Source organism: Vicugna pacos, chromosome 9 (assembly GCF_048564905.1).
Source record: "Vicugna pacos chromosome 9, VicPac4, whole genome shotgun sequence".
In the NCBI taxonomy this organism is placed as follows: domain Eukaryota; kingdom Metazoa; phylum Chordata; class Mammalia; order Artiodactyla; family Camelidae; genus Vicugna; species Vicugna pacos.
In genome coordinates, this window is record NC_132995.1 from 9,576,970 (window position 1) to 9,604,580 (window position 27,611).

Genomic DNA, 27,611 nt, shown 5'->3' on the forward strand with positions numbered 1-27,611 from the left:
GTTCCCTTTCGGGATACCCGTGCTCCCCCGCCCTCCGCCAGGTTTCTGCCAAGGCTCCAGCTTGGCGCTTACTTCCATCACTACGGGGGATCCAAAATAAGACCGCGCTTCGCAGAGGGTTCTGGGAACTGTAGTCCGGACACGTTAGAGTCACCCACTTCCGCTTCCGGCCAGGGCACAATTGCCGTCGCCTCTTTTGCGACGGTCCAAAAAGCCCCGAGTATTTTTGGAGGGCTTCGTTGCGGCCGCAGGCATGGGGGCCAGATGTCTGGGACCTGAGGATGAAAGAGCAGCGTATGACGGAGGGTCGGAACCGGGAGATTTCAACGAGCTCGGTTTGGCGGAGGACAGGTTTGAGGAGGCAGATCCTCGAGCATCCTGGGTTGGGATCTGGGGTGGGCCCGGGCGGGCAATCCTTGGCACCCCCGGGATCGGAAGGAGCACTCGAAGGCCCGCAGCTCCGGCTTTACGACGGGCATCTCGTGTTTGAGAGACCCAATCCAGGCAGTCGTGACTTGATTTTTTGGATTCTATCACAGTAACTCCCCTCCCACTTCTGTACTAACTTCAGTTTCCTGTCTGTGAAGGCATCTCTGTAAAAAGCTGTAGAAGTTGGGAGCTTCCTGTTCTGTATGTTTTCCTCTGAGAATTTTTAAGCACCGTACGAGCTGTCAGCGAGGTTTTGCTGAGGTGGTGTTGCTGGCTGTGCTTTTGGTAGCGTCTGAGGCACACACTGGTTGAATGCCACTCTCAATGTCACCTAGAAGGTGCACATCACGGCTCTGAATTCCCGTCTTGGGACTGTGCTGATTCTCCTCGTCTCCTGGGAGCTGCAGTGAGCGTAGCGACTGGTGCGGGTCCTTCTTTCTGAGTCCTGTAGGGAGAGAGGTCTCCTTCCAGGACTCCTGAAGGAAATAATAGGGCAGGAAGGGTAAATTAAAGGAAGGGGTACAATACTTCCAGCTGGCGCTGACAGGTATCTCCCTGTGGTGTCGGGAATTGCGATAAAATCATGTTATCTCACGGCTCGTTTTTCTTTCACAGCATTGGCTTCTTGGGACTGCTCCTTGCTGAAAGGAACTGCATAGAAAGGGAAGGTCTCTTGACGTTAGAGCTGCAGGTGAGTAGAACTTTGGCTTCTTGTGGTTTTATGGCAGTGCCAGCTCTCTTCCCAGAGGTTTGCTTCCCTGACCTCATTCTTCATCCCGTGGTTTTGACAAATGTCTATTCAGGCTTCTCAGCTACAGCTGCCTCTGCCTAGAAATGGGTTTCTTCTAAGACTGAGGAAATCCCTGGTGTCTATTTAGTGTCTTCTCTCCCTGGCTTCTAGTAGTGGTCAGTAAATCACTCTGGCTTATATTGTTTCAGTCCTGTGCAAAATACAGGAAAGAGATCATGATGGTAGCTATAATGATACGCATTAATTAACTGCTTATTATATGCCAGTTTCTATATTGAGAGCTTTCACTGCTGTATCCCTGATGCCTGAAATAGTGCTTAGCATCTGTAACCTATCAATAAATATTAGAATGAGTAAATATATTTAATTTGCTCAGCAACTTTGCACGTCAGATAATATGAGTCCCCTGTTACAGGCAAGAATAACCAAGGTTCAGAAAGGTTAAGAAGCTTAAGGAATGTCACTTGGCCAGGAGATTTTTTTTTTCTTTTTTGAGGCGGGGAGGGGAGTGAGAGGTAGTTAGGTTTATTTTCATTTATTTATTTATTTTAATGGAGGCACTGGGAATTGAACCCAGGACCTTGCTCTTGCTAAGGATGCATCCTATCACTGAGGTATCCCCTCCCCACCGGCCAGGAGATGTTTTAACCAGAAGTCAGGGCCTTTGCACAGGCACTTGCCTCTGTGCTCGCCTCAGCCTGGATCTTTGCACAGCTGATTTATGTTCATGCCGGTCTCAGCCACTGTCCGTGACAACCTGATTGAATGTTGCCCTCCCACACTTGCCATCATGTTCTATCTGAAGGAAGTTCCAGGCTAGTTGGTGAGCAAGAATGTATCATGCTTGTTTTCTCTTCTTCTTTGCCGTTTTTGTAATCAGAGGTCACCTCCTTTGTAGACTTGTTTACCCATGAGAATGGAAGTGCCGTAAGAACAAGTACTTTGCCCGTCTTATTTCCTGCTGCATCCCCAGTGTTCGTTATAGCATCCAAGATGTAGTTAGACATGAAGGTACGTTTGTTAAATGGGTGGGTGCCTGTACTTTTGGGTCAGTGCTGGGGATGAATGGATAACAGCAATGATAATAGTTTACTGAGGATTTTCTCTGTGCCACGTATTGAACTGGGAGCTTTATACAAGTATGTATGCATGTGAATGTGTATAAGAGAGAAAGAATTCTTTCCAGGTTAGTCGTTCATCTAGAGTCAGTAGAGCTACAAAGCGACTGAGCCAGACTTTGGACCCAAACCAGTTCACAGCTCTGATACTCAGAGACCAGCACTGCAGCTTCCAAAACTTTACTCCCCATTTTGTCTGGATGAAAATGTCATCATTCACTCACTTTCCTCAAACTTCAGTCCCTGACTCATGTTTGACTTCTCCTCCTTTTCATCCCCACACATACTTACTCATCTAGTCCTGGTATTTCTACCTTTGCAGTTTCTATTCCTGTTACCCCTTTTTTTCTTTCCTATTCTTTCTTTTTTTTTTTTCTTAAATTGAAGTTTAGTTGATTTACAATGTTGTGTTCGTTTTTGGTGTACAGCATAGTGGTTCAGATATATATATGTTCTTTTTCATTATAGGTTATTACAAGATATTGAATATAGTTCCCCAGGCTCATCAGTAGGGCCTTGTATCCATCCGAAGCTCCTGGTCAGAGATTAGAGAGACTCAAGAATGAAGAACCGCTGGCTTTTCTGCTTCTCCAGTTTGGGAAGATCAGAGCATAAATACAATTGCTGCTGCTCCCAAAACCTAGGAGAGGAGACCATGGAGAGTCGGGCCTCGAGGCATGAGGAAGGAGGTGAGAGTTAGCGAAGGGTGGGGACGGGAGAAGCCGAGCGGGCCTGGAGAGAGAGGAAGGGAGGCGGACGAGGACTTGCGTCTGGTGAAGAGAAGCCAGTCTGGAAGGCAGCAGCTCTTCCTGGGGCTCAGGAAGGAGTGGGCGAGGCCAGGCAGGCCCTACCCTTCTCCAGGGGTCTTTCTCCTCCCGCAGGGTCGCGTCCTCCAGCCTCAGCCCTTTCCCAGGACGGGGAGAGTGAGACCAAGTTTCAGGTGGGTTGCTTTCTTTTCTCTGCAGAAACACCACTTCAGGCATCAGAGGGTAAACATACCTCCCTCCCTTGGTAAAGGAAAAAGAGGAGGAAAAAAACCCAGCATGTTAGGTGAATACATTACATTACTCAGTGCATTTATCCCCAAACTAGCTGGGTAAGAAAGGTGGTATGATCCTATTTCAGAGGCAAAGAAACAAGTGGTGAATCCCGGATTTGAACCCAGGATAGTAGGACCAGTGTAATTTGCCTTTTTGCTCTACGTGTCACGTGTCAGTAAGAGTTTCATCTAAGGGACTGACCCGTATTATGTGGAGAGGTGCCCCTCCAAATAAGGAATCCTCCTCCACTGCCCAGGTTTGCCTCCTCAGTGGGGCATTTCTCTTATTCGTTTCTTGATGTTGTATTTCCCGATTAATACACCCGACCAAAAAACTATACCGTGAACAGTGTTCAGAGTCAGCGTATTGGGTGAAAAAAGGTTCATGGACCACAAACTTTTAATAACCTTATGTTAAAAAGAGGGATTGGGAATAAAAACCTAAGCATTCGTGTTCAGGGAGGGAGAAAAGAAGAGAAACAAATGACCAATAATCATATGAAAAGATGATCAGCCTCTAGTCAGAGTGATGCAGATTGAAAGAAGTTACGGTTCTTTTTCTCGATGACCAAAGATTTGAAAGATCACTGTTAGTGAACACATGGAGAAATCCACACAATTGCAGGGGCCTTTCAGCCTTTCTGGAAGTTCTGCAAACCTCTGCGCCAGTATGTCCCATTCCAAGAATTTATTCTGAATCAGAGCAGGTGTTCAGAGAATGATCATTGCAGTGTTGTTCGTAACAGAAAGAAAAAAAATGGTGGCATGGACTCCGTGACCATCCATTGAATTGATGTTGCACTGCTGGATTATTATGGTTTCATTTGTCCTCATATCTAGATCCCATGCTGCTATCAAGTAAGATAAAGTGGGTGAAAGTATTAGGGCATGAAAATATATTCTCTCTCTCTCGGTACATACATGTATATATGTTAATGTGTCTTTAAATTGGGGAAAAGCAGTTGCAGAATTTTACGGACTTTTTTCAAGACATGATATTTTATAAAGCTTTCTCTTATGAAAAGAGGTTGTGGGAAAAAACTTTGAAAGTTTGATTCACTTGCTTTAATTTTAAATCTTATTGGTGAGCTCCCTGTAATGAGAGCTGAAGATACATTTTTTACTTCCCACCACCTCCTGATGTTGTATTATCATTACTGTCGTCGTTCCCTTCTGATGTGTCTCCCCTGATGCCCGCCGTTGGCGCGTCTCAGTTCTAGGTGTGTAAGTCGTTGCTCACCACTTGTCCTTTACTACTGTTTCTTCAGGCCTGGCTCTGTGGTGGTTTATCTTTGGATTGGCTTAATTTCATCCACTGCTTGATTTTTTTCCAAAGAAGATTCATGGCATGGATGCTGTATCCTCTGAGTTCTTCCTTGCTTAAGAAGTGTCGGTTGTGTGGGGAGGGTATTGCTCAGTGGGAGAGCGCGTGCTTAGTTTGCCCAAGGTCCTGGGTTCAATCCCAAGTACCACCATTAAAAGTAATTACCCCGCTGCCCCCCCCCCCAAATAAAAGAACAGAAGGTGCAGTGCATATTAAAAAAAAAAAGAAGTCTTTGTTGCCTTTATGCTCCAATGGCAAATTGGGCTTAAAATTCTTACATTCACTTGCGGAACTTTGCGTAAGTTGCTTCATTTTCTCTAGGCGTGAAATGCGGTGCTGGTCTTTGTATCCTGCCTTCTCCATTCATCTTCCAGTGAGCCACGTGTATTCTGGTCATTTTTCCCAGAAAGGTCTGTCAAGCCTATACTTGACAAAGGCTTGGCTGGGTGTCACTTTCAAGGATCTTTGAAAATCAGTGACCCTTGTTCTTTATTGTGCTTGTTCTGTGGTCTTCTGGCGCTGACTAGTGCATTTTCTGCCTGGATGTCTGTTGTTACTAGTGTTTTATTCATTTGGCCCTCCTGGAACTCCTGTGATAAGTGGTTTAACTTCTGGGTCCATCTTCCCTATTCTTTAACTTTTATTCTCTTCTTCGCCGTTTTCTACCACGTTGCAGGAGCCTGATCGGTTTTCCAGTTCACTGGCTTATTCTTCACTGGTGTCCATTCTGCTGTTTAGCTCATCTCTTGAGGTTTTGGGGTTTTTTTGTTTTGTTTTATTTTCCAATCATAGCAGTGATTTTTTTTTTTCTTTACAATTCAAAATTCTGTTTTCGGTTTTTTTTCCCCTACCAAGGTTTTCCCTTTCACCAAAAAAAAAAAAAAAAAATCTAGTGAATATACTTTTTGAGTTCAGGTGTTAAGACTGTTTTTTAAACTACTTCCAAAGCCATTGTGACTTACAGTTACGAGACTTTCCTCCTGGTGACCCCAGCTTTTATCCACATAAAAGGGATACTGTGGGACTACCATGGAGATATTTTTGGATTGTCCATCTTACTAACTCATAGTATTAAGCCTGTGCAGCTTGGCCATGTGAATAATTCCAGTTTACATATATTTTATTATAATCTTCAAAATAAAATTTCATACAAGTCAGATAATACCAAGATCTGTAAGAAAAAAAATTAAGCTCCCCCTTCCAGTTCTGCCCTCCCTGAAATGCCCAACATTAACAAAAGGATGTGTACCCATCAGCATCTTTGTTGGGTGAAAAAATATTTATGAAGAAAAAATGAATAATGTTAAAATTAAAGTTTGGCTAAAACTTAATTGTAATGTTCTCCAAACCAGGTGCTCTTTTTCATGGTAGATCTCAAACGACTTTTTCCAGTTATTTGTGTGGTTATTGGTCTGTTCATGTTTCCTTTCATTATTCGTTCAGCAAATGTTTATTGAACACGTACTGTAGACCAAACCTTCTGAGCACTGATGGGATATCAAAGAACAAACCAGACAACATCCCGGCCCTCACGGGGCTGACAAGACAATGGCTTTCAAGTACTTTAAGGGACGGGCTGAGCTGAGGAAAAGTATCTGCATCATTAAGCAAAGGATAACGATGAGTCAGACTAGAGAGGTGGAAGCAGAGATGGGGCGAAGTGGGTAGGTTTGAACGGTATTTGGGGATCATAATAGACAGGCTTTTTTTTTATGAATAGTGTGAGAAAGGAAAAGGGAAGAATCCAGGATAACTTTAAGGTAGATGGTACTGTTTACTCCCATGGGGTAAGGAGAGATCAGTTTGGGAGGAAAGAATCAATTCTTTTTTTTTTTTTTTTTTTAATGGAGGTACTGGGGATTGAACCTGGGGTTTCGGGCATGCTGAGCATGCACTCTACCACTGAGCTATACCCTCCCCTCTCAAAGACTTAATTCTAATGAGGCTTTTTTTGTCTCGATATACCTTTTAGACACCCAAGTGGTGGCTGGATTTGGCAGGAATCTGCTCTGGAAGGCCGGGCTGCTATAAAGATTTGGAAGTTAGTGGCCGGTCCACATCTGCTGAATGAATTGCTAACCTGACTGCCTCCGCCCCAAGTTTCCTCCCCCTCACGCTGGCTCTAGTCTTGAAATTGATCTCAGATTCTGCCGGGAAGTGTGCTCTGCTGGTGACACTCCTTCTCCAAACCAAGAACGTGGGCTCCTCTGCTCTGTGCTCCTCTGATCTCCCTGGGGCAGTGGGGCAGCAGGGTGGTTACCGCGTGGTTAGTCAGGCTGCCCAGGTTCAGTCCTGACTCTGTGCTTAATAGGTGTGTGTTCATGGACAAACAGTGCTCACCTTTCTGAGACCCCACTTTGCTCATCTGTGAAAAGGAAGCAATAGCGACTGCCTTGTGAGTAGTTACTGACCCAACCAAGACAATAGAGCATTGCCAGCATTCCAGAAAGTTCTCATCTGCTGTGAGTTCTGTGAGCATAGAATGAAACAAGGTGTATAAAAGTACTTAGCCTTGGAGGGGCAGGGAGGGTATAATAGCTCAGGGGTAGAGCGCGTGCTTAGCATGCACAGGGTCCTGGGTTCAATCCCCAGTCCTGCCATTAAAATAAGTAAATAAATAAACTAACCTAATTATCTCCCTGCACCAAATAAATAAAGAAATAAAGTTCGTTAAAAAAAAAGTACGTAGGTTCGTACCTACCTTACAGTGGGTGTGCTGTAAATATAAGGTGTTGGTGTTATCTGCTTTCTGTTCTCATTTTTTTCAGCTTTTATTGAGTCATAGTTAATGTATAATGTTATATGAGTTTCAGGTGTGAGTCTAGTAACTGAGTGTTTTTTATACATCATGAAGTGGTCACCTGAGTGAGACCACTACCCCCTGTCACCAGAGTTGTTCCGGTACCGTTGACTGGATCCCCTGCGTGCTCACCGTGACCCCTGCACCCCTGGGACATGTTCACCTCATAGCTGGAAGTTTCTTCTCATTTTCTTATCCCCTGGGAACACACATCTTGGCTTTTATAGGAAAGTTGTTAAAATACAGTGGCTCTGAAAAAAAAAGAAAGGAGAAGAAAGGAGGGAGAAGAAAGGGAAGAAGCAGCCTAGTGGTCTAGAACAGGGCTGCACGCAGGCCCTGGCCCCGTCGCTGCTGTGTGGCCCAGGCCAGGGCCGTCACTGTGTTTCAGAATTTATCACTGCCGAGTTTTTTTCCCTCACTGGACTGAAGCCATTCACTTAAAAAACAGGCCGTAGTTCATAGCTGTGGATGACATGGTATGATTTAAATTCCCCGGTTTGAACCACTGCTCTGGAGGTCTCACCCGGCTGGGAGATGGTTGCTGTAACACAACGTTGGCTGCCCGTCAAGTGTGACAAGGAAGCTCCTAGAAGCTGTGTGTGTGGAGGGGGCAGGGGCTGTTTGCCCTACTGCTGACAGAGGGGTGAGGCTGGCAGGCAGAAAACAGCCATTCTGGCAGAGAAGGTCATTTTGGGGGTGTGTGCAGACATGGCTACTCTGAAATTAGGCGCCATTGGAACTGTCAGTTTTTATGGTATTTTTGGAGGAAGAGTTGGTCGTCTACAAGTCAGAGTCAAATTGTAAAATGTGCAGACCCTGTGCTTCAGCCACTCCAGCCCCAGGAAAGGCCCTCAGAAGTGCTCACGCTGAGCAAAGGATACTCCTTGCTCTGCTCTTTGGATAACCGTGGAAGATCAGTTGGTTAGAATTCAAATTATTGGCACCAGACGTTAATAAAACTTGATGTAACTTGCCATACCAAACAACTTTCTGCTTTCCTGTCTGCTTTTGTTAGTGATGCCAAGTTGACTTTTCATCTAGTGGGTGTTGGTGTTAATGGCGCATCACATTTTAGGAGCCGTTGACCTTCAAGGATGTGGCCGTGGTCTTCACCAAGGAGGAGCTGGGGCTGCTGGATTCCGCCCAGAGGGAGCTGTACCAAGATGTGATGCTGGAGAACTTCCGGAACCTGGTCTCCGTGGGTAAGGGGAACTTCTGGGTAATTGAAACTTAACTCATTGGAGTGTTCTTGTTCCCCAAAGAGAGGATATTTTTGGTCTTGGTATGCAGGTTAAATCCTTTTTGTCTAGAACTGTTGAAAAATAGTTTCACTTAACCAGTCCTGAATCTTTTCCTTATCTGTCTTTCAAACACCTGAAAGTCATGGGATTAGGGCTGCATTTTCACATTCTTTTTTTATACCTCAGAAGCAAGCCTTAGCTTTGCATTTTCTTGGAATTTCAGGGCAGCAACCTTTCAAACCTGATAAAATACGCCGTTTGGAACGAGACAAAGAGACCTGGGGGGAAGAGAGAGAAACTCCAAGAGATGCACATCCAGGTGAGGACCACGGAGTCTAGAGTCCAGGCCAGGCAGTGAGCAGTGAGCTGGCCACGCAGAGGCCCCTTCCCCACCCTCGGCCTTTCCCGTGGACACGGCGGGCCCCAAAGTAGGTGATTGTTGTGCAGCCTCATTTCTGTTCCTCAGTCCCTGCCTTCTTATGGTTCCTTCATGCTTCCCAGAGAATGACAGACCCAGAAGGAGTGTGGGATCGCTGGACTTTCATCCCTCTGACAGAACAGGCAGTGTAAGACCAGCAAGCCAGTGGCAGAGAGACTGTTCCAGAAGGTTGAGAATCCTCTGATGGATTTCTCACTTCTGTATCCTACAAGTCCCTGGTTATAAACAGGTTCCTGTTACCTCAGCCTTAAAAGATAAAAATGGCCAATAAAGGACATCAGAAAGTGTGGGCACATTTTTGAAAGCATGCGGAGCTCTGCAGTAAACATGACAGTGTGGTGGCCCACCGTCAGTAGTGGGGATACGTGGAGAGGTTTTACGTCTCCACACCTTGTCCGTATCACCTGGCTCCCTGTGATATGCCACAGAAGACGCAGACACGGCTGGTGCACTTTGGCAGGTTGGGTGCTTTGTTCCCTGCCCACATCTGGCTCACACACACCCAGAGTCAGAGTCCTCTGGGAGGCAGCATGGTGAGAGTGTCCACTCAGTGTGGGCTCTGAAGCCAGACTTGTATGTGGGAATCCCAGCTCAGCCCTCCCTCATAGTGCGGTGCTGTACCGACTAGGTTCTTCACCCTCTCTGTGCCTTGGTTTTCCTCATCTGTAAGATGAAAATAATAGCCTCTACCTCCATGTATTCTGAGCATTAAATAAATTAATATATGTATATCTTTGGCACATAGGAACTGTTTTAATAGTGTTAGATACTATTAATATTGTTATTATTAGCAACAACAGCATTATTAAGTGAAGAAATAAAATTTGGGGGGTAAAATCCTGTTCAGAATTTATTTTTTGCTTGGCAGCTCTACGATGAGACTAGTTTGTTACTAACAGGATTATATTAACATTGAGCTTCCAAGTTTATCAATAGAAGCCTCTTCCTTTTTTCAAACATAAAAAGAAGCACCATGACAGTTGTGATACATAAACCTGAAGTTTTCTCTAGGGCATTATTGGTCCCGGTCTGAGAGCCTGATGTCCCTGAGCCAGTCTTGTACTTCTTCTCACAAGTCACCTTTACCCCTTTAGGAAACAAGTATGAGAAGGATATGGAGGATACTCCAGAAAAAGTATTCAGATTTCTTTCGCACAGAGAGCTCCCCTGCTGGAAAATCTGGGAGCAGGTGGCTGGTGAATTAACTGCGAGTCAAGACCACAGAGCAAATCTTCCAGGGGCAGATTTCTGGTCCTCAGAAGATGCTTCTCTCTGTCAAGGCGGGAAATTAGTATCTGCTGAGGATTCTCAGATTGGAAATTTGGTAGACAGTCTTCAAGGGGATGGGTCCATCAATTTGGAAAATCATGAGTTTCTAGCCTGGCCTGTGAGACCAGTCTCCTTTCAGGGATCTTGGATAAAAGCCTCTGTGAATGAGACAAGGAATGTTCAAGAAAGATGGAAAAAACCCAACATGGAAGATATAATATATAAATGTGACTGGGATGTTGACGGCTTCAGCTGGCTATCACATTATCGTGATGACCACAGGAAACCTGGAAGAGAGAAACCACATAATTGTGATAAAGGCAGAAAAGACTGCATTAAAGAGTCAATACTTCAATGCCCTAACCCCGGAGAGAATGGCTTTGAAAGAAATGAATGTGAAAATGGCTGCCAGGATGATTCAGACCTGCCCACTCATCCAAGAGTGCCCTTGAAAGAGAAACCCTATCAATATCATAAGTTTGTTAAGGGCTTGGGGCAGAGCACCTGTCTGGAGAGACATCCAAGAACTCCCCCAGGAGAGAAATCCTTTCAAAGTAACGAGCATGGTCGGGGCTCCAGGCAGAACACACGCATTCATGGCCGTGCCAGGGTCCCGGCAGGAGACGTGTCCTACGCATGCGAGGTATGCGGGAAGGGGTTCAGGTACAAATCAGTTCTCATCCATCAGGGCTTGCACACAGGAAAGAAACCTTGTAAGTGCAAGGAGTGCGGGAAGGCCTTTGGGCGGAGCTCCAACCTGCTGGTCCATCAGAGGGTCCACACCGGAGAGAAGCCGTACAGATGCAGTGAGTGCAGGAAAGGCTTCAGCTACAGCTCGGTGCTTCAGGTCCATCAGCGGCTGCACACGGGAGAAGCCCTACACGTGCAGCGAGTGCAGCAAAGGGTTCTGCGCCAGGTCCACATTACATAAGCATCAGCACGTCCACCCCGGGGAGAAACCCTACAGCTGTGTAGAACACGGCAGGGGATTCAGCTGTAGCTCCAATCTCAGCAGTCATCAGACAATGCCCGCCGGAGAGAAACCCGACCAGTGCGACCAGTGCGACAAGGGTTTCAGTCACAGCTCGTACCTGCAGGCTCACCTGAAGGCTCACACAGGGAAGCACCTCTATGAGTGTGGCGTGTGCGGGAAGAGCTTCAGTTACAGCTCAGGGTTCCTCGCACATCAGAGACTGCACGTGGGAGAGAAGCCCTACAAGTGCGAGTGCGGGAAGGGCTTCGGCCGAAGCTCAGACCTCCATGTCCACCAGAGGGTCCACACGGGAGAGAAGCCCTACAGATGTGCCGAGTGTGGGAAAGGCTTCCAGCGGAATTCCAACCTTCACAGCCACTGGCGGGTCCACACCGGAGAGTGGCCCTACATCTGCGCCACGTGTGGGAAGGGCTTCATTTACAGCTCCGACCTCCTCATCCACCAGAGGGTCCACACAGGAGAGAAGCCCTATAAATGCGCGGAGTGTGGGAAAGGCTTCAGTTACAGCTCCAGACTCCTCATCCACCGGAGGGTCCACATGGGCGAGAAACCTTACAGGTGTGAAGAGTGTGGAAAGGGCTTTAGGTGCACCTCAAGTCTTCACAAACATCAGCGAGTCCACACGGGGAGGAAGCCCTACAGATGTGATCAGTGCGGCAAGGGGTTCAGCTATGGCTCAAATCTTCGCACCCACCAGAGACGGCACACCGGCGAGAAACCCTATATTTGTTACGAATGCGGAAAGGGCTTCCGGTACAGCTCAGGTCTCCTCAGTCATAAGAGAGTGCACACGGGGGAGAAACCGTACAGATGTGACGTGTGTGGGAAGGGCTACAGTCAGAGCTCACACCTTCAAGGTCATCAGTGGGTCCACACTGGCGAGAAACCCTACAAATGTGAGGAATGCGGGAAGGGCTTTGGTCGAAGCTCCTGTCTTCACATCCATCAGAGGGTCCACACTGGAGAGAAGCCCTACAAGTGCATGGAGTGTGGGAAAGGCTTCAGCTATAGCTCAGGTCTGCGAAATCATCAGCGAGTGCACTTAAGCGAGAAACCTTGTAAGCAGGTGTGAGTGGAGATCTCCGGGTAGAACTCAGAACTTTCTGTTCATCTCAGAGCCAACACAGGAGAAAATCGATACAGACGTGATGTGTCGGAAGGGCTGCAGTAGAGGCTGGTCCGCACGGGAAGGGAGATCTGGAAGTTTGGTAAACAGGGAAAGCGCTCAGTCACAAACTTCACAAACTCCAGTCTTCCAGAGTCTCTTGCACAGTGGAATAGTCCCTAAGGAAATGATGTGGCAGTGGTTTCAGGGAAAAAAAGAAACATCACGTTCATCACAGGTGGCCCAGGAGGGAGTTTTTACAAATGCTAGAACTAGTAAGAATATATCAAAGGGGCAGATTATGGACACAGATTCCGTGTTGGGAAAAATACCTATGAACGGGATAAGTGTAGGAAAAAACTGTCCCCTTACTCAAAGCAATATTGTACATACCTTTTAGAAAGCATTTTTATAAAAATTAAAAGATTATACTAACATTCACTGAGGCAAGTCACTTTTAGGCCATGGATGGTTTCAGGGAAAGATGCTCTCTTGGCAGGTCTGGGTAATGTGTCTCCAACACACTATCGTCATGTTTCTGTGATTGTATTTTATCTCCTAGAGAGAAACTGCTGTCAGAGAGAGGTTATGTAAACTGCAGGAGTATTTTATCATTTTAAACAAAATCTGGGCTCTTAATTGGCATTGCATTGAATGTATAGGTTAATTTGGGAAGAACTTGCATCATTGAAATTCTGAATTTTTTTTTCCATTTGAAGATGCTGTTTGTTTCTACTTACTAAAGTATTTTAAATGAGCCTTCAGAAATATTATTTTAGAGATTTGAAAATTAGCTTCTGAATATTCTTAAGTATATTTCTAGGATTTTGTTTTATTGCTATCATGAATACAATATTTTTGCCATTTCATTTCATACTGGATTGTTTTGGTTTTTTTATCTATAAGACAAATATTATAACATTTTTAAAAATCAGAAATACCATTTCTAACTCATCAGAATAGCAGTGGTAAACAGATTCACCAAAGCCACATCAGTGGGGATCTGTGGAAACATGAACTCTTATGCACTTATTGGTAGGAGTGAAAATAGGTCGTCTTTTTTGAAAATTTGTCAGTGTGTCAAGTTCAATTTATATAACCTCTACTTCAAAGTAGCAGTAAGTGTGTAGTAATTTATACTTGGGAGATAGTTGTACATGTGGGAAAAGATGTATGTAGATGGCCAGGTTTAATAGCATCTTCTTAGTCCAGCAAAAACCCACAAATCTTAATGCTCCAGTTTTAATCAGTTAAAGCACATGTAAACAAGGAGAAATCACTAAAAATATTTAGGTATACCTGTAATGACATTGACGGTTGCTCACAAACCAGTGAACCAGGAATTTGTAAAACAATAATTATACTACAACCCCTTTTTGTTAATGTGTGTGTGTGTTTATAAAGAGAGAGAAAGGAAAAGATGTGTGAAAGGTCAGTATTATAACTGCTTATTTCTAGCAGATGGAATACTTTGTTTGCAATGCATTCATGTACTTTTACATATTTTTATTATAAAGAGCATATATCAATTTTATAACAACAGTAAAGCTATCTATTTTTTTAAAAATTAGTCTACTGGGACAATCTTTTTTTGGTCAAAGATCTATGTTATAACCTCTCTCTCTATATGTATTTTTTCCTTTTCCACCATTCACTTAGCCCCTAGTACCAAAATATAAGGTATACACGAACTATGAAATTTGTGATTTAGATACTTTCAAAGGCTGCATCATTTTTGCTGGCTGGTAGGAGATGAGGTGGTCTGGATAATTAGGAGGACCAATTTGGCACTCCTGTGCTACATTCTGGCCCCTGGGACCAGTGAGCCCACAAGCCTAGCTTTGTGGAGGACAGTGGACCATGATTGCAGTCTGACTGCTGCATGTGGGTGACTCGAGACCCAAGGCACTGCCTGGGCTGAGTTCCCTTCTGCTGCCTAGGGCTGCCAGAAAAAGAGTCTAAGTTATAAGCAGACCTTGGAAATACTGCAGGTTTAATTCCAAACCACTGCAATAAAGCAAATATAATAAAGCAAGTCACTCAATTTTTTTTGGTTTCCCAGTGTGTATGAAAGTTATGTTTATATTGCAGTCTATTAAGTATGTAGTAGTAGTAGTATGTCTAAAAGACAATGTACACACCTTAATTTCACAATACTTCATTGCTACAAAAAAAATGCTAGCCATCATCTGAGCCTTCAGTGAGTTGTAATCTTTTTGCAATAGTTACATCAAGGATCACTGGTCACAGATCACCATGACAAGTATAGTAATAATGAAAAAGTTTGAAATATTGCTAGAATTACCAACATGGTGACAGAGAGACACGAAGTGAGCAAATGCCGTTGGAAAAATGGCATCAATAGACTTGCTCAATGCAGGGTTGCCACAAACCTCCAATTTGTAAAAAACAACACAAACAAAAACCCCGCAACATCTGTGAAGGGCAATAAAAAAAAACTCAATGAAACGAGGTATGCCTGTATTTTAGAAGGTGATATGTACCAAAAAGGGAAAGGGAAAGTGGAGTAAGGCAGGTGGAGAATTACTAGGGGCCTTTGCACTTTTAAATGGGAGTGCCATAGACCTCACTGAGAGTGACATTTGAGCAAAGAATAAAGACAGTTAAATTACCTTTGGGCCTTTGGGGAAAAGAACATACCAGCAGGGGGAACAGTGATCAGGTTTGACAGCACAAAACCCAGTGTGGTTGGACCAGAATGGGCAAGGGAGAAAGTAATAGAAGATGAGATCAGAGAGGAGGGGCTCAAAGAGAATAAATTGACTCCAAGGTAGAGGATCTAGGTATTTATTACAGATGTTACTGAGGCACATTAAAACATCCTCCTCCCTATCCCATAGAGTAAACTTAGGATCTGCCAAAATCAAGGATGACTCTCATCTCTGTGGCAGAGTTTACTAGATTTTTTTTTTTTAATCACGGTGAAATTGAAATGTCGAGGCATCAAAAGACAAGAGACAGGCCAAAAGCATTTTACTGTTCCCTCTATATGCCCCAAGTTGCAATGTCAAACTATAGTTGGATATTATTACTCCAGCTCCTGCCAACCGTTTGCAGATGAGGGTCTTTAATTATCTGTCTAGCCTAGGTCTAGAGCTGCCAGAGATTGTTCTCATCCATTTTGTTTGTTTGTTTGTTTTTGGTGCTTTCCTTACAGGCTAGAATTATAGGGCTCTAGTGTAATCTTTATTCGGTTTTAGGGCCCAATTTAATTTGAATCCCCATTTAAATCTAGGGCATCAAAAAGATGTTTTCTGTAATAGGAATCTTAAACTGCGAAAAAAAGCATAAGTCCCAAGAGAGACTTCTCAAAGAGAATCTGAAAACTTCCCAAATTTTCGAAATTTGTTGAAGCATGCCTCTTTAAAGAGAACGCCAGGCTCGTAGTATTCCCTTATAATAAAGCAGCTACTTGCTAGTTGTTAACTTCTTTCTGCTTCTCCAAAGGGGAAAATCCTGTTTACAGGGTTATGTCAGTTCTCAAGTCCCCTGCAATGGAAACAAACCGTGAAAAAGAAAAAAAAAGGAAGTAAATTTTCACTGACAATTTGCTTGCTTATATAACTAAAGGACGTGTCTACAGAAGAAGAACCTGCAAAGATTTCCACCGATATGGTAATGAGTTCATTTCCAAGTAGTAAGATACTGACTGTGCTCTCTCCTTTTTTATTACGGGTAGAGAGTGATTTTTTTTTAAAATTTATTAGTAACATTTCACTGTTGTTTTATCGCTATTGTCATTGTTGTTATTATTTTAGAAAGGCAGAGTCCGGGTGGCCCCAGCGGCACCGTGGACCCCTGGGCAACCTGGCGTGGCCGCCGCTGCCGCGCAGGGGCTTCTGGGGATTGTAGTCACACGTTTCCTTGCGCATGCGTAATGGTCCCGGACGCGTGCAGTGGGCGGCATTGTTTCTGGCGTTCAGGTGAGTTTAGCGTGGACCGCGCCCCTTCCGAGGTGTCGCGGGGGATGGAGGTGGAGGGTGTGCAGCTATATCCCGGCCCTGTGGACTGGAGTAGGAGGAGTTGGAAGCGGGGACTGGTGACTGATGAAAGGGCTCCTTGGCGGGGTGGGGCGGGGAGGGGTCCGGCCCGGCCTCCGTGGGATGGGGTGTGGAGAGCTTGCACTCGGTTTGCAAGGACTGATTCAGGTGGTACCTCTGCAGGTTTCGGGGTAATGGCATGGACAATGTGTGCAGCCGCGGGTCGGGACTGGTGTCGGTCTTGGCACGCGCATCTCGGGACCCAGGTTGGGGCAGGGGGGCGTTGACTCAGATTTTGGAGATACTGGTTTGAACCATGCTTTCCTGAGTGGGGAGAGGAATTAGTTCATCTCCGACCTGGGGGACGGCTTGGACTGCTCGTTCCTCTCCCTAGTAATAAATCTGGAGTATGTCTCTGAATACAGTTTGAAAAGAACTGCCCTAAATTATTAACCCGTATTCACCTCGCGTGCTGTGAACCAGGAAGTGTAATCTTTGAGGATTATAAGACACATAGCAAATTGTAAATTGTTAAATTGCAGTTAACAAATTTGAACATTGACTCTGCCTTGGATAAAATTAAAGAATTAATGTTAATTATTTGAGGTGTGATATTAGCATTTTCTAAACTGTTTCCTTCTCTTGGAGCTACTTAATGAAATATTTATGAACGAAATAATATGATGTCAGGGGTTTGCTTCAAAATAGTATGTGACCAATAAAAAATAGTATGTGAGTACGTGGGGAACAGTTAGAGGGGTAGCTGAAACAAGAGTGACCACGTGTTAATTGTTTAAGCCCTGTGATTGGTGCATGGGGGTTCATTATACTATTCTGTCTACCTCTGTGCGTTAGAAATTTCCATAATAAAATCTTTGTGAAACAGTTTTCCAGTTAACTAGCTAGGAAGTGCCTGAAGCATAGAAAGATTGGGTGTTACTCTTAGTTGCGCATAGTTTGCGGGGCCAGACCTTGGGAATTCTCCCTCAGACTAGACCTCTATGCTGGGGGAGACACTATGAGCTCCGAAGTGCAGTCAGGGCTTCAGGACTTTTAATAAAATTCTGTAATTTTCTTCCTTAATGAAATTGTTTTGTAGGTAATTTATGTCTTTTGTGTCTTGTGACTGGGATAATTTTTTTCTTCTTTCTCTATAAATATAGGTGTATTTTTCAACATCTCAAACCTGATATTTCTACAACTGAGCTCCTGAACCTCCCCTACAAAACCTGCCCCTCCTCTGGTCTTCCCCCACCTCTGTAAATGGCAACTCCATCCTTCCAGTCACTGAAGCCTTTTATGGCTGTCTTTCCCAGCCCACATGTAAGCAGTCAGCAGATCCTGTTAGCCGTATCACCAGTATAAATGCAGAACCCAACAACTCACTACTCCTGTTTCTAGTGCCCTGCTCCAGGGCACCAGCATCCCTGGCTGGAGTTCTGTGATAATCTCTGAACTGCTCTTCCTGCTCCCTCTCTTGCCACTGTTTGTCCATTCTTCTTTTCTTTTCTTTTTTTCCTTTTCTTTCTTTCTTTTTTTATAATTGAAATATAGACAGTTTACAATGTGTCAAATTACAATGTGTACAGCATAATGTTTTAATCATATATATATATACATACATACATTTGTTTTTTATTATAGGTTACCACAAGATATTGAATATAGCTCCCTGTTCTTGCTATACAGTAGAAACTTGTTTATCTATTTTATATGTAATAGTATCTGCAAATCTCAAACTCTCAATTTATCCCTTCCTACTCCCTTTCCGCCTGGTAACCATATGTTTGTTTTCTATGTCTGTGAGTCTGTTTCTGTTCTGTAAATAAGTTCATTTTTGTCATTTTTTAAGATTCCACACATAAGTGATAGCATATGATAGTTGTCTTTCTCTGTCTGACTTAGTATGATAATCTCTAGGTCCAACCATGTTGCTGCAAATGGCATTATTTCATTTTTTATGACTGAGTAGTATCCCATCGTGTGTGTGTATATATATATATATATTTTATGGTTTCTTTATGCAGTCATCTGTCGGTGGACATTTAGATTGTCTCCATATCTTGGTTATTGTAAATAGTGCTGCTATGAACAATTGGGTGCGCATATCTTTTCAGATTAGAGTTTCCTCTGGATATATATGCCCAGGAATGGAACTGCTGGATCATATAGTGATTCTATTTTTCATTTTTCAAGGACTCTCCGTACTATTTTCCAGAGTGGGTGCACCAAGTTACAGTCCCACCCATAGTGTAGGAGGTTCTGAAAAGCAAGGGTCTGGAGGCATCATGTGCTGCCTATCTTTGGTTTCTCGCCTCCAGATCCACTCTCCACTTTCCACCTGCTACCTGAGAGGCCGCCATTGCCCTCTGGCCTTGCTTGTCTTTGGCCAATGGGCAGTCACAACAGGAGAACTTGGAGAGAGGGAGACGAGTGACCTGGGGTGTCCTGTCCCCCAGTTCTCTCTCATCTGGGTTGCCCCAGGTTGGCTGCACTTCTCAACAAAAAGTTACAGCTCCTCAGGCAGCCTTGTCCACACAGCCCTCTTCCAGGCTCCCCTTGCCCCTTGAGACCCAGGTGCAGTCGTAGCATCTTCCTGTCACTTCCAGGGCAGCACCTTATCCCCTGTGATTTCCTGACACCCAGCCCACAGCACTGTAAGTCATCTGTTTGTTAAACTCCTCTTTAATCTGGACATGCCATCTTTCTCCTACCAGGACTCTGGCTTTGAGGCAGGAAGGGCCCGAAACCAGAAGTCCAGGAAACCAAACCCCCTCCCACATAGGTGTATGTGGGTGCATGTGTGTATGTGTGGGCGTGTCAATCAACCTGCCCCACTGCTGGCTCTCAGGAGAGAGCAGATTCTGGAAGAGGGGAGCCTGGCATGTTTGCGCATGTACCTGGTGTATGAGAGCTGATTCCTTTTATGCATTTTTTAATGTCAAGAAACGTTGGTGACTGTTTGAGAAATAGCGGGATCTTCACCAGGTAAAGCAGCTAAAAGACTAAGCCTTGGTTATTCCTTCAGGACTTAGGGTCTCTTGACAGGGTTAGGGAGAAATAATTCTTGGTGGATTTTAACTATTATAAAACAATGTGACTCGCACTGACCTGAGGAGTTGAAGAGATTTTTGTTGAAGCCCAGAGTAAGGGTGATTCATGCTGTCTCTTAAAGGCAGGAAAGGAGGGGAAAGAGTCCAAGGACTGGCCAAGGATTGGAATATTTCATATCCCATTAACCTGAATCTGTCACCCTGGGCGGTACTCGAGTCTTCAAAGGGTGGCCAGCAAACCGGTGCCAGTCAGAGAATTAACTGTTAGTGGTCTGTGACCAGATCATTTCAGAACTTCAGTGTAAACATTTAAAAATCTATGTAGCAATTTCATTCATTGTATGATTGATTAAACCAGTAATTTAAAAATTGGGCTTCTAATTTGTATGCCTTTTTGCTTCCTTTTTCTAAAAATTTCTTTTTCACTCTATTTTACCAAAAGATTAGTCCATGACAGGCTGGAAATAAAAGTGAAAATAACATGAAACAGGTTCTTTACCCCAGGAGGTTGGAGAAGCACCATCTGAGAGGACAGAGACATAGTTTTTGGTTTTGAATCTCTTAATCTTGGGAGTTTCCACAGCACCCAAAGCAGCATTGTATACAGTAAGTTTCCCCTCAAAGGCCAGAGGTCACTGGGTTTACAGGGTTTATCAGACAGGAAATAAACAGCCCAGTCAAATGGGGTAACTTGAGTGAGAAAAATGTCCAGATCAGAAGGAACCAATATTCATCCACAACTTGGGAAACCCTTGGTCTCATGGGTTCTTTCTCCTTTGCAGTTCTGCTGCCTTCTCTGGCTCCTGCCCTTTCTAAGAAGACAGTATGATTAAGTTCCAGGTGAGTCTAAGTTTCCTTTCTTTCTCTTAAATGCCACATCCATTCTGAGGAGCTGGATTATCTCTGTTTTCATAATGAAAGTCAGAAATTTTTGAGCAACTACTATGTAGTAGGCATGTTACCTTTCTTATAACAAGCTGTGAGAGGCGGTGTTTGGAGAAATGAAGAAACAGGCTCAAGGATGTCAGGATGTCTGGTTCAGTGCTGCTCCAAGTGCAGTTTGCATTCCAGTGCCAGTCAGTGAGCCGCTTGTCACTGGTCCACGAGAGGCAAGTACAGAAATCAAGAGTGAGCGGTCAGAAACTCTTAGAGCAATTTGGTATTGCCCCAGCATCAGAGGGCATGGTCAGTGTACTTGAGCACGCTCTGCATAGTCAGGTGTGAATGGGTTTGTATCAGTCGGGGTTCAGCCGGTGAATCAGAATCAGTAGGAGATCAAGATTAAGAGATTTGTTATAAGGAATTGGCTGATGCGATTGTGGGGGCTGGGAAAGTCAGAAATCTGTCCGACAACCCCTTAGGAAGGGCAGGTGGGAACTCTTGATCCAATGAAACTGCTGTGGGCAAGTGGAATTTCTTCTTCTCTGAGGGAAGCCCCAGTTCCGCTCTCAAGGACTTTCAGCTGATTGAAGCAGGCCCACCCCGATTATCTAGAATAACCTCCCTTAAAATCAACTGATTATGGACTTTAATCACATCCACAAAATATCTGCACAGCAATGCCTTGATTAATGTTTGATTCAATAACTGGGGACTGTAATCTAGCCAAGTTGGATACATCAAGAAGAACATCACAGAGTGGAGCAAGGATTGTTTTTTTAATCATGAACAATGTTTTAATTATGAAAATACACAAAAAGAGGAAATAGTCCTATGACCCTCTGTATCTAACACCTGTCGTGCAGTTTCAACAGTTAATGTGTTGCCACATTTGCTTAATTTGTCTCTTTCTCCGTTTTCTTGATTGTGTCCCAAAGCATCTTGAGAGAATTTTAAAGAATAATGCAAGGAACATGTTATTTCATACTGTGCTTTTTTTTTCTCTTCTGAATGTATCACTTTCTTAAAGTACCTTACATGCAGCTAAAATAAATGAGCTCACACTTTCACCCTCTGCCTGGAAACCGTCTTTCTCAAGCCAACAAATTCTTTAGGGGCACCTTCCATCTTCTGTGTCACTGCCAGAAACAGTTTTACAAAATGTCTCATGGCTACATCACCCAGGTAACCATTTTCGCAGCCTCTTCTATAGTTTCCTCAGCTCTTGCAGCCTGACCCCAAAGCCAATGCCATAGTTATTTGGTGGCACTCCGCTCGTGGTAAGGCTTTGTCCTGGTTAATCTCGGATGTGTTGGACGTTGGCAGAGAGGCAAGAGAGCAAGCGGAAACATACAAGACCCCTTACGTTCTCCACTGAGAATTAGAACAAGTCATGTGGCCAAATCCAAAGTCAAGGGGGGCAAGGAAGTAGTCAGGTCCTTTAGTGGAACTGGGAGCATGAGAGAGAATATTTCAAAATAGCAATCTCATTTACCACACACTCCTATATATTCCAGTATGTATTTCTACAAACAGAAATGGACCAGTGAGATTACCAGTAATTCTTTGGTATCATCTAAAACCCAGACAATAATAGAATTTCCCCCCGATGATCCCCAAAATGCTTCTTTTTGGTGTCCTTCAATGTGTTCCTCTTTCCACAGTATTTCCCGTAAGTGGAGGCACTCGATGCTTGAGTAGATTCAGGTTCAAGCTCTTACAATGGCACTTCATTGATGGTGCTGTGTGCTAAGAAAAGAATTTGAAGATTTTTGCTTTCATGTTTATTGGTCTGTAAATTGCTTTTGTTACTATTTTTGAACGATCCTTGTACCTGAACCCTATGGCAGTCTCTGGATAGGATCCTGGCAAGGGATCCACCAACCTGCAAGGGTGGTAGGGAACTGGGTGTTTTATTTTCCCCAGACTCTGTAGTTGCGGCCAAGAAGGGGGAAGGGGGATCGCTGGGACAAGGTTCCACTCCTCCTTGCTACAGTGTCTGTGCCATCCGGGCTGTAGGGCATCCGTGTGTATTTCCTGGCTCGCTAGCTCCAGCTCCATGTCCTCCCCAAGCCTTGCAGAATCCCTCCAGCACTCTGCAGTGTCTGGGTCTAACATCTAGCCGGTTGTCAAATTTGAAGCGTGATTCGCAGTCCCGGCTCCCGCATTACAAGATGTGGTTTAAAAGTGAAGAATTGAAACAGAAAGACAGCAGCTTCACAACTGGCACAGTTTCCAACTTTGCTTGCCTTCCAGGGGTCATCTGCATAGATGATGAGTGTGGCATGTGCTTGATGTTTTAGGAAACCGTGACCTTCAAAGATGTGGCTGTGGTCTTTACCGAGGAAGAGCTGGCGCTCTTGGACAAGGCCCAGATAAACCTGTACCAAGATGTGATGCTGGAGAACTTCCGGAACCTTGTCTCAGTGGGTGAGGACAACAACCCCCTGTAACTAAGCCTCAGACCCCCGGTCCTGTTTTCTCAAGCAATCAGCTTCCAACCAGATAGAATATATTCCAGTTGGAACACAAAGGGAAACTCTGGCCACCAAAGAGAAAACTCCTAAGAGGTGCATATGCAGATGAGACCCTGCAGTTAATGAGTTTTAGCAGATAAACATGAGCAGGTGGCCCCTTGCAAAGTGTTGGTGAGGGAGCTCTCCTTGACTCTGCAGGCCCTGGTCCGTGGGCATCTGATGCAGGCGGCGAGCCTAATCCGACCTCCTCCCATGTTTAAGCTCTCCTTCTTTCCTCTTGTTACTCTGAATGAGATTGAGAAAGTTCACACTTTCCCAAGGCCATGGTCCCTTGGTTGCTTTTGGAAAGAAACCAAAGTTCTGGACAAACTTGTGTTAGAGGAACCAAATTAGGATCTGGTCTGTAGTGAGTGCAATATACATGCCAGCTCAGTTGCTTACTTGCTGTTACTGCCTCCCTTTTACAAAGGAAGCAGCAAAGGGATCACCCAGCTTGTAAGAAGAACTAGAATTTAAACCTTCCCAGTCTGGCTCTAGACCCTGGGCTTTCTTTCAATAACCATGTGACGCTAAGTACCGCTATGACTAGAGATTACAGACACAGGACTCCTTGGCCTAAATCTGCAGGATGCAACCCCATTGGTGAGTCCTGAAATCCAGTTACTGTGTCTTAACTAGCAGTTTTTAAAAAGCAAAATAGATTAACGGACTAGGGGGTAAGGTATAGCTCAAGTGGTAGAGTGCATGGTTAGCATCCACGAGGTCCAGGGTTCAATCCCCAGTACCTCCATTAAATAAATAATTACATAAACCTAATTACTGCCTCCCCCCCTAAAAAACAGAGTTGACAGAATAGATCAATAGACTAGAACACAAAAGAATTTGTCAGAATATGTGGCACCCGGTGAGGTAAGTATCAGTTGATAAACCTGTTTCAGTTTCTGGCCTGTGTCGATGTGTACGTACTGGGTTACAGTGTAAATGCTTTTCTTAACTGTGGGCACCATCAGAATAGTTGAAAAACTCCCATTTTAAGCCTGTTCCCTTCTTCTCTGACACCACTTTATGAACTCACGTCACTCAATAAAATGACTCATAAGCTACTTTGAACCAGAGGCGGTGTCCAAATGGTCTTGACTGTGGTATTTGTGACATTTTGAAGCCTATTTTGGGTGCCCAGGGTGTGACCATCCTCTTCTGCCTCGACCTCCTGTTTCTTATGACCCCTTTAGTACAATCTCACTTCCCTGGGTACCAGGCCATTGACAGTTCCACACAGCCCATTCTCGTAGCCATGGCTATTTGAGACTCTGCAGTAACCTCAAAGAGGAGAAGTTAAAGGAATTGGAGTGCAGGATCTTGGTGGACTCTGTCTCTTCCTGAAGCTAGAGAACCTCAGGGAAGATAAACAAGAAGTCTCATATTTCACAGTATTATCCCCATTTCAACCTCCACTGCTGCTTTTGGCCCACCACGTACAGTTGTGCAGGTTGTACACAAACCTACAGATAGTTCTAACCCTATCGAACAGTGATATAAAGGAAGGGACATTGTCAGGGGACAGGAGTTGTTGCTTGTTTCCACAACCTTCTATGGTATTCTGGAAGGTCCTTGTGATTCTCTGTCTCTCACCACGTCCAGGACTCCATTATTACATACATTACGTGAATCATATGGGAGCCTCCCCCCTACCTTTTGTAGCAAAACGATTAAAGGCTTTTTACCGACTACTTTTATAGCAGAGAGGTGAATTTCTTCCTTCATAAATTGTTTCCAAGATTTCTTTGAATTCCAGGATTTCCCTGCAAAACCTGGTTTTTAACTAGCAGCTCACAAATCAGAATTACTGGGTTTCTAATTGTTTCATATATGACTAGAAGCCAGTGGCAACTTCTCACGCCGTCCCACGTCACTTCCTCACAGCCTTTGGATAGATGGTTTATACGTTTGCTTAGCCAAATTCTCTTTCTCCTCACAGGAGACAGGATTAAAAACAACATTTCGAATCTTCAGGAGAAAGGATTGAGTTACCTCTCACAAGAAGTGCTGTACTTTTGGCAGATTTGGAAACAAAGGATCAGTGAATTCACTGTGAGTCAGGATTATGTCATGAATCTTCAAGGAGGTCATCCCCAGTATTTAGAAGGAGATATTTCCCTCCGTGAAGAGTGTGCAGGAGTGTCTTTTCAGGTTTCTGAACGTGACAACGATGTAATAAATGCCATTAGTTTAGAAAATCAAGACATTACAGCTTGGAAAGGCCTGACACAGGCCCTTACCCCAGATTCTTGGAAGAAAGCCAACATGATGACGGAGCCCCAGGACTCTCAGGGAAAGTATAAGAGAATTCCGACAGAAGAGGAATTGTGTGGATGTGCTCGGGGTGATGAAGGCTTCATTCAGACCTCAGGTAATTGTGATGATTCCCGAGAATGTAAAGAAGAGGGAGCTTATAGATACATCTCTGACTGTGGAGAGAACTTGGTCATTAAGTCAGCAATCAAACACAGTAATGTGGTCCACGCGATGCAGCTTTTCAGCTGTAATAACTGTACAGTGGGCTTTGTAGATGAAGCAGATGCTCGTGTTCATCACAGCGCCCAGAAAGGAGAAACATCTAAATGTGACCAGCGTGGAAAGGACTTTAGTCCGAGCTCAGTTCTTATTGTTCATCATAAACCCCATTCAGGTGAGAGACCTGGTGAATGGCAGGCATGCGCTAAGAGCTGCAGACAGAGCTCAGACACTCCCGGGAGTCAGAAAGGCTCCTCGGGAGACAAACCCTATAAATGCATCGAATGCGGCAAAGGCTTTCGGCGCAACTCCTCTCTTCACAACCATCACCGAGTCCACACGGGGGACATGCCCTACCCGTGTGATGTGTGCGGGAAGGGATTTGGGTTCAGGTCCCTCCTGCGTATCCATCAGGGAGTCCACACAGGGAAAAAGCCCTACAAATGCCAAGAGTGTGGGAAGGGCTTCGATCAGAGCTCCAACCTCCTTGTCCACCAGAGAGTCCACACTGGAGAGAAGCCCTACAAGTGCGGCGAGTGCGGGAAGTGCTTCAGTTCAAGCTCCGTCCTCCAGGTCCACTGGAGACTGCACACGGGGGAGAAGCCCTACAGGTGCGGCGAGTGCGGGAAGGGCTTCAGCCAAAGCACACACCTGCACATTCACCAGCGGGTCCACACCGGGGAGAAACCCTACCAATGCAGCATGTGCGGGAAGGCGTTTGCCTACAGTTCGGTGCTGCACACCCATCAGAGAGTTCACACGCGAGAGAAGCCTTACACCTGCCAAGTGTGCGGGAAGGGCTTCAGTTACAGCTCCTATTTTCACTTGCATCAGAGAGATCACAGCAGGGAGAAACCACACAAATGCAAGGCGTGTGGGAAGGGCTTCAGTCGGAACTCAGACCTTCACGTTCATCTCAGAGTCCACACCGGAGAGAGGCCCTACCAGTGTAAAGAATGCGGCAAGGGCTTCAGTCGGAACTCTTACCTTCTTGCCCATCAGAGAGCGCACAGGGAGGAGATGGGACATAACGTGTCACGAGCTTGGCCAGGCTCAGGAAATACATTGCTCAGACCATCTCACTCATCCAAGGGTACACAAGAGGACAGAAACATTGTAAATGTAGAGTCCAGGTTCCATCAGGAAAACAGGAGCCACTTGATGTTTTCCAGATGATGGAGGCTTACTCGTCCAGTAAGAGGGCAGGGGAGGAGCAACGGATGGGAATGCTGCCACCCGTGATGTCAGCTGGCAGCACTGAAGGAGGTGGTCCTTAAGAGCATTCCAGCAGGGGGAGGGTATGGCTCAGTGGTAGAGCACGTGCTTAGCATCCACAGGGTCCTGGGTTCAATCCCTGGTACCTCCATTAAACAAACAAACAAACCTAACTAACCCCTCCGAAAAAAAAAGATCATTTGTTTAAAAAAAAAAGAGCATTCCAGGAAACTCCTGTGGATCTCAGTGAGTGCCCAGAAGCTCCCATCAATGGTTATGTGCCGTGGTGGCAAAGACAGTTATTCTTGATAGAGGGGCAATTTGTGGCAGTGGCAATAGTTAGAGGTCAAATGTCTATGAATAGGTGAGCCCGGGCAGGAAATTCTAATTGGGGTGAGGACAGCAAGAACTTCAGTCCAGCCATGATCTTTAGGTGTTTTAGTTTTTATTTGCTTTTAGAGAGTCCCCACTAGAAAAATACTCTCTGTGAAGAATGTTCAAAAAGCATGCTCAGAAATGAAACCTAGTCTACCAGTGTGGTAAGAATTAGTCCATACTCATGTTTTCAAAACCGTAAGATTCTCCACACAGGAGAGAAGCTCTACAGACGTGATATTTTAAGGATGTGGCAGAGACAGAGATACGTATTCATCGGACTTGCTCTGTTTCCTGGGCACGAAGGAAGACCCCATTTCCTAGGAATCCTGGCAAGGGATTATGCGAGGGCCCACGTGATTTGAGTTCCAACCAATGGAGTGTAAGCAAAAGTGATAAAAGCTGCTTCCAGGCCTGCCCCGTACAGACATCTTGTGAGGTCCCCCAGGCTTCTCTTTCCTGTCGCATTGGAGGCTGTTTGTCCCAGACTGGAATGATGGAATCTGACCTGTGTAGGACTTTTTTTTTTTCAAGTGAGAAATAAACATTTCTTGTGTTAACGCTACTCAGACTTTGGCAGTTATTTGT

The 27,611-nt window shown here is 44.8% G+C and overlaps 1 protein-coding gene across 1 annotated transcript; it reads left to right on the forward strand.

Moving 5' to 3' along the window:
• Positions 1-27,536, forward strand: ZNF229 (zinc finger protein 229). Its single transcript, XM_072966905.1, is given in 10 exon segments — positions 1-351; positions 1,045-1,120; positions 2,079-2,191; positions 2,767-2,987; positions 3,180-3,238; positions 8,537-8,663; positions 8,926-9,021; positions 10,236-11,280; positions 11,282-12,462; positions 25,684-27,536. Coding segments are annotated over 7 exon segments (3,561 nt in total). The 5' UTR covers positions 1-351; positions 1,045-1,120; positions 2,079-2,191; positions 2,767-2,860; the 3' UTR covers positions 26,610-27,536.
• Positions 27,537-27,611: the final 75 nt, after the last annotated feature.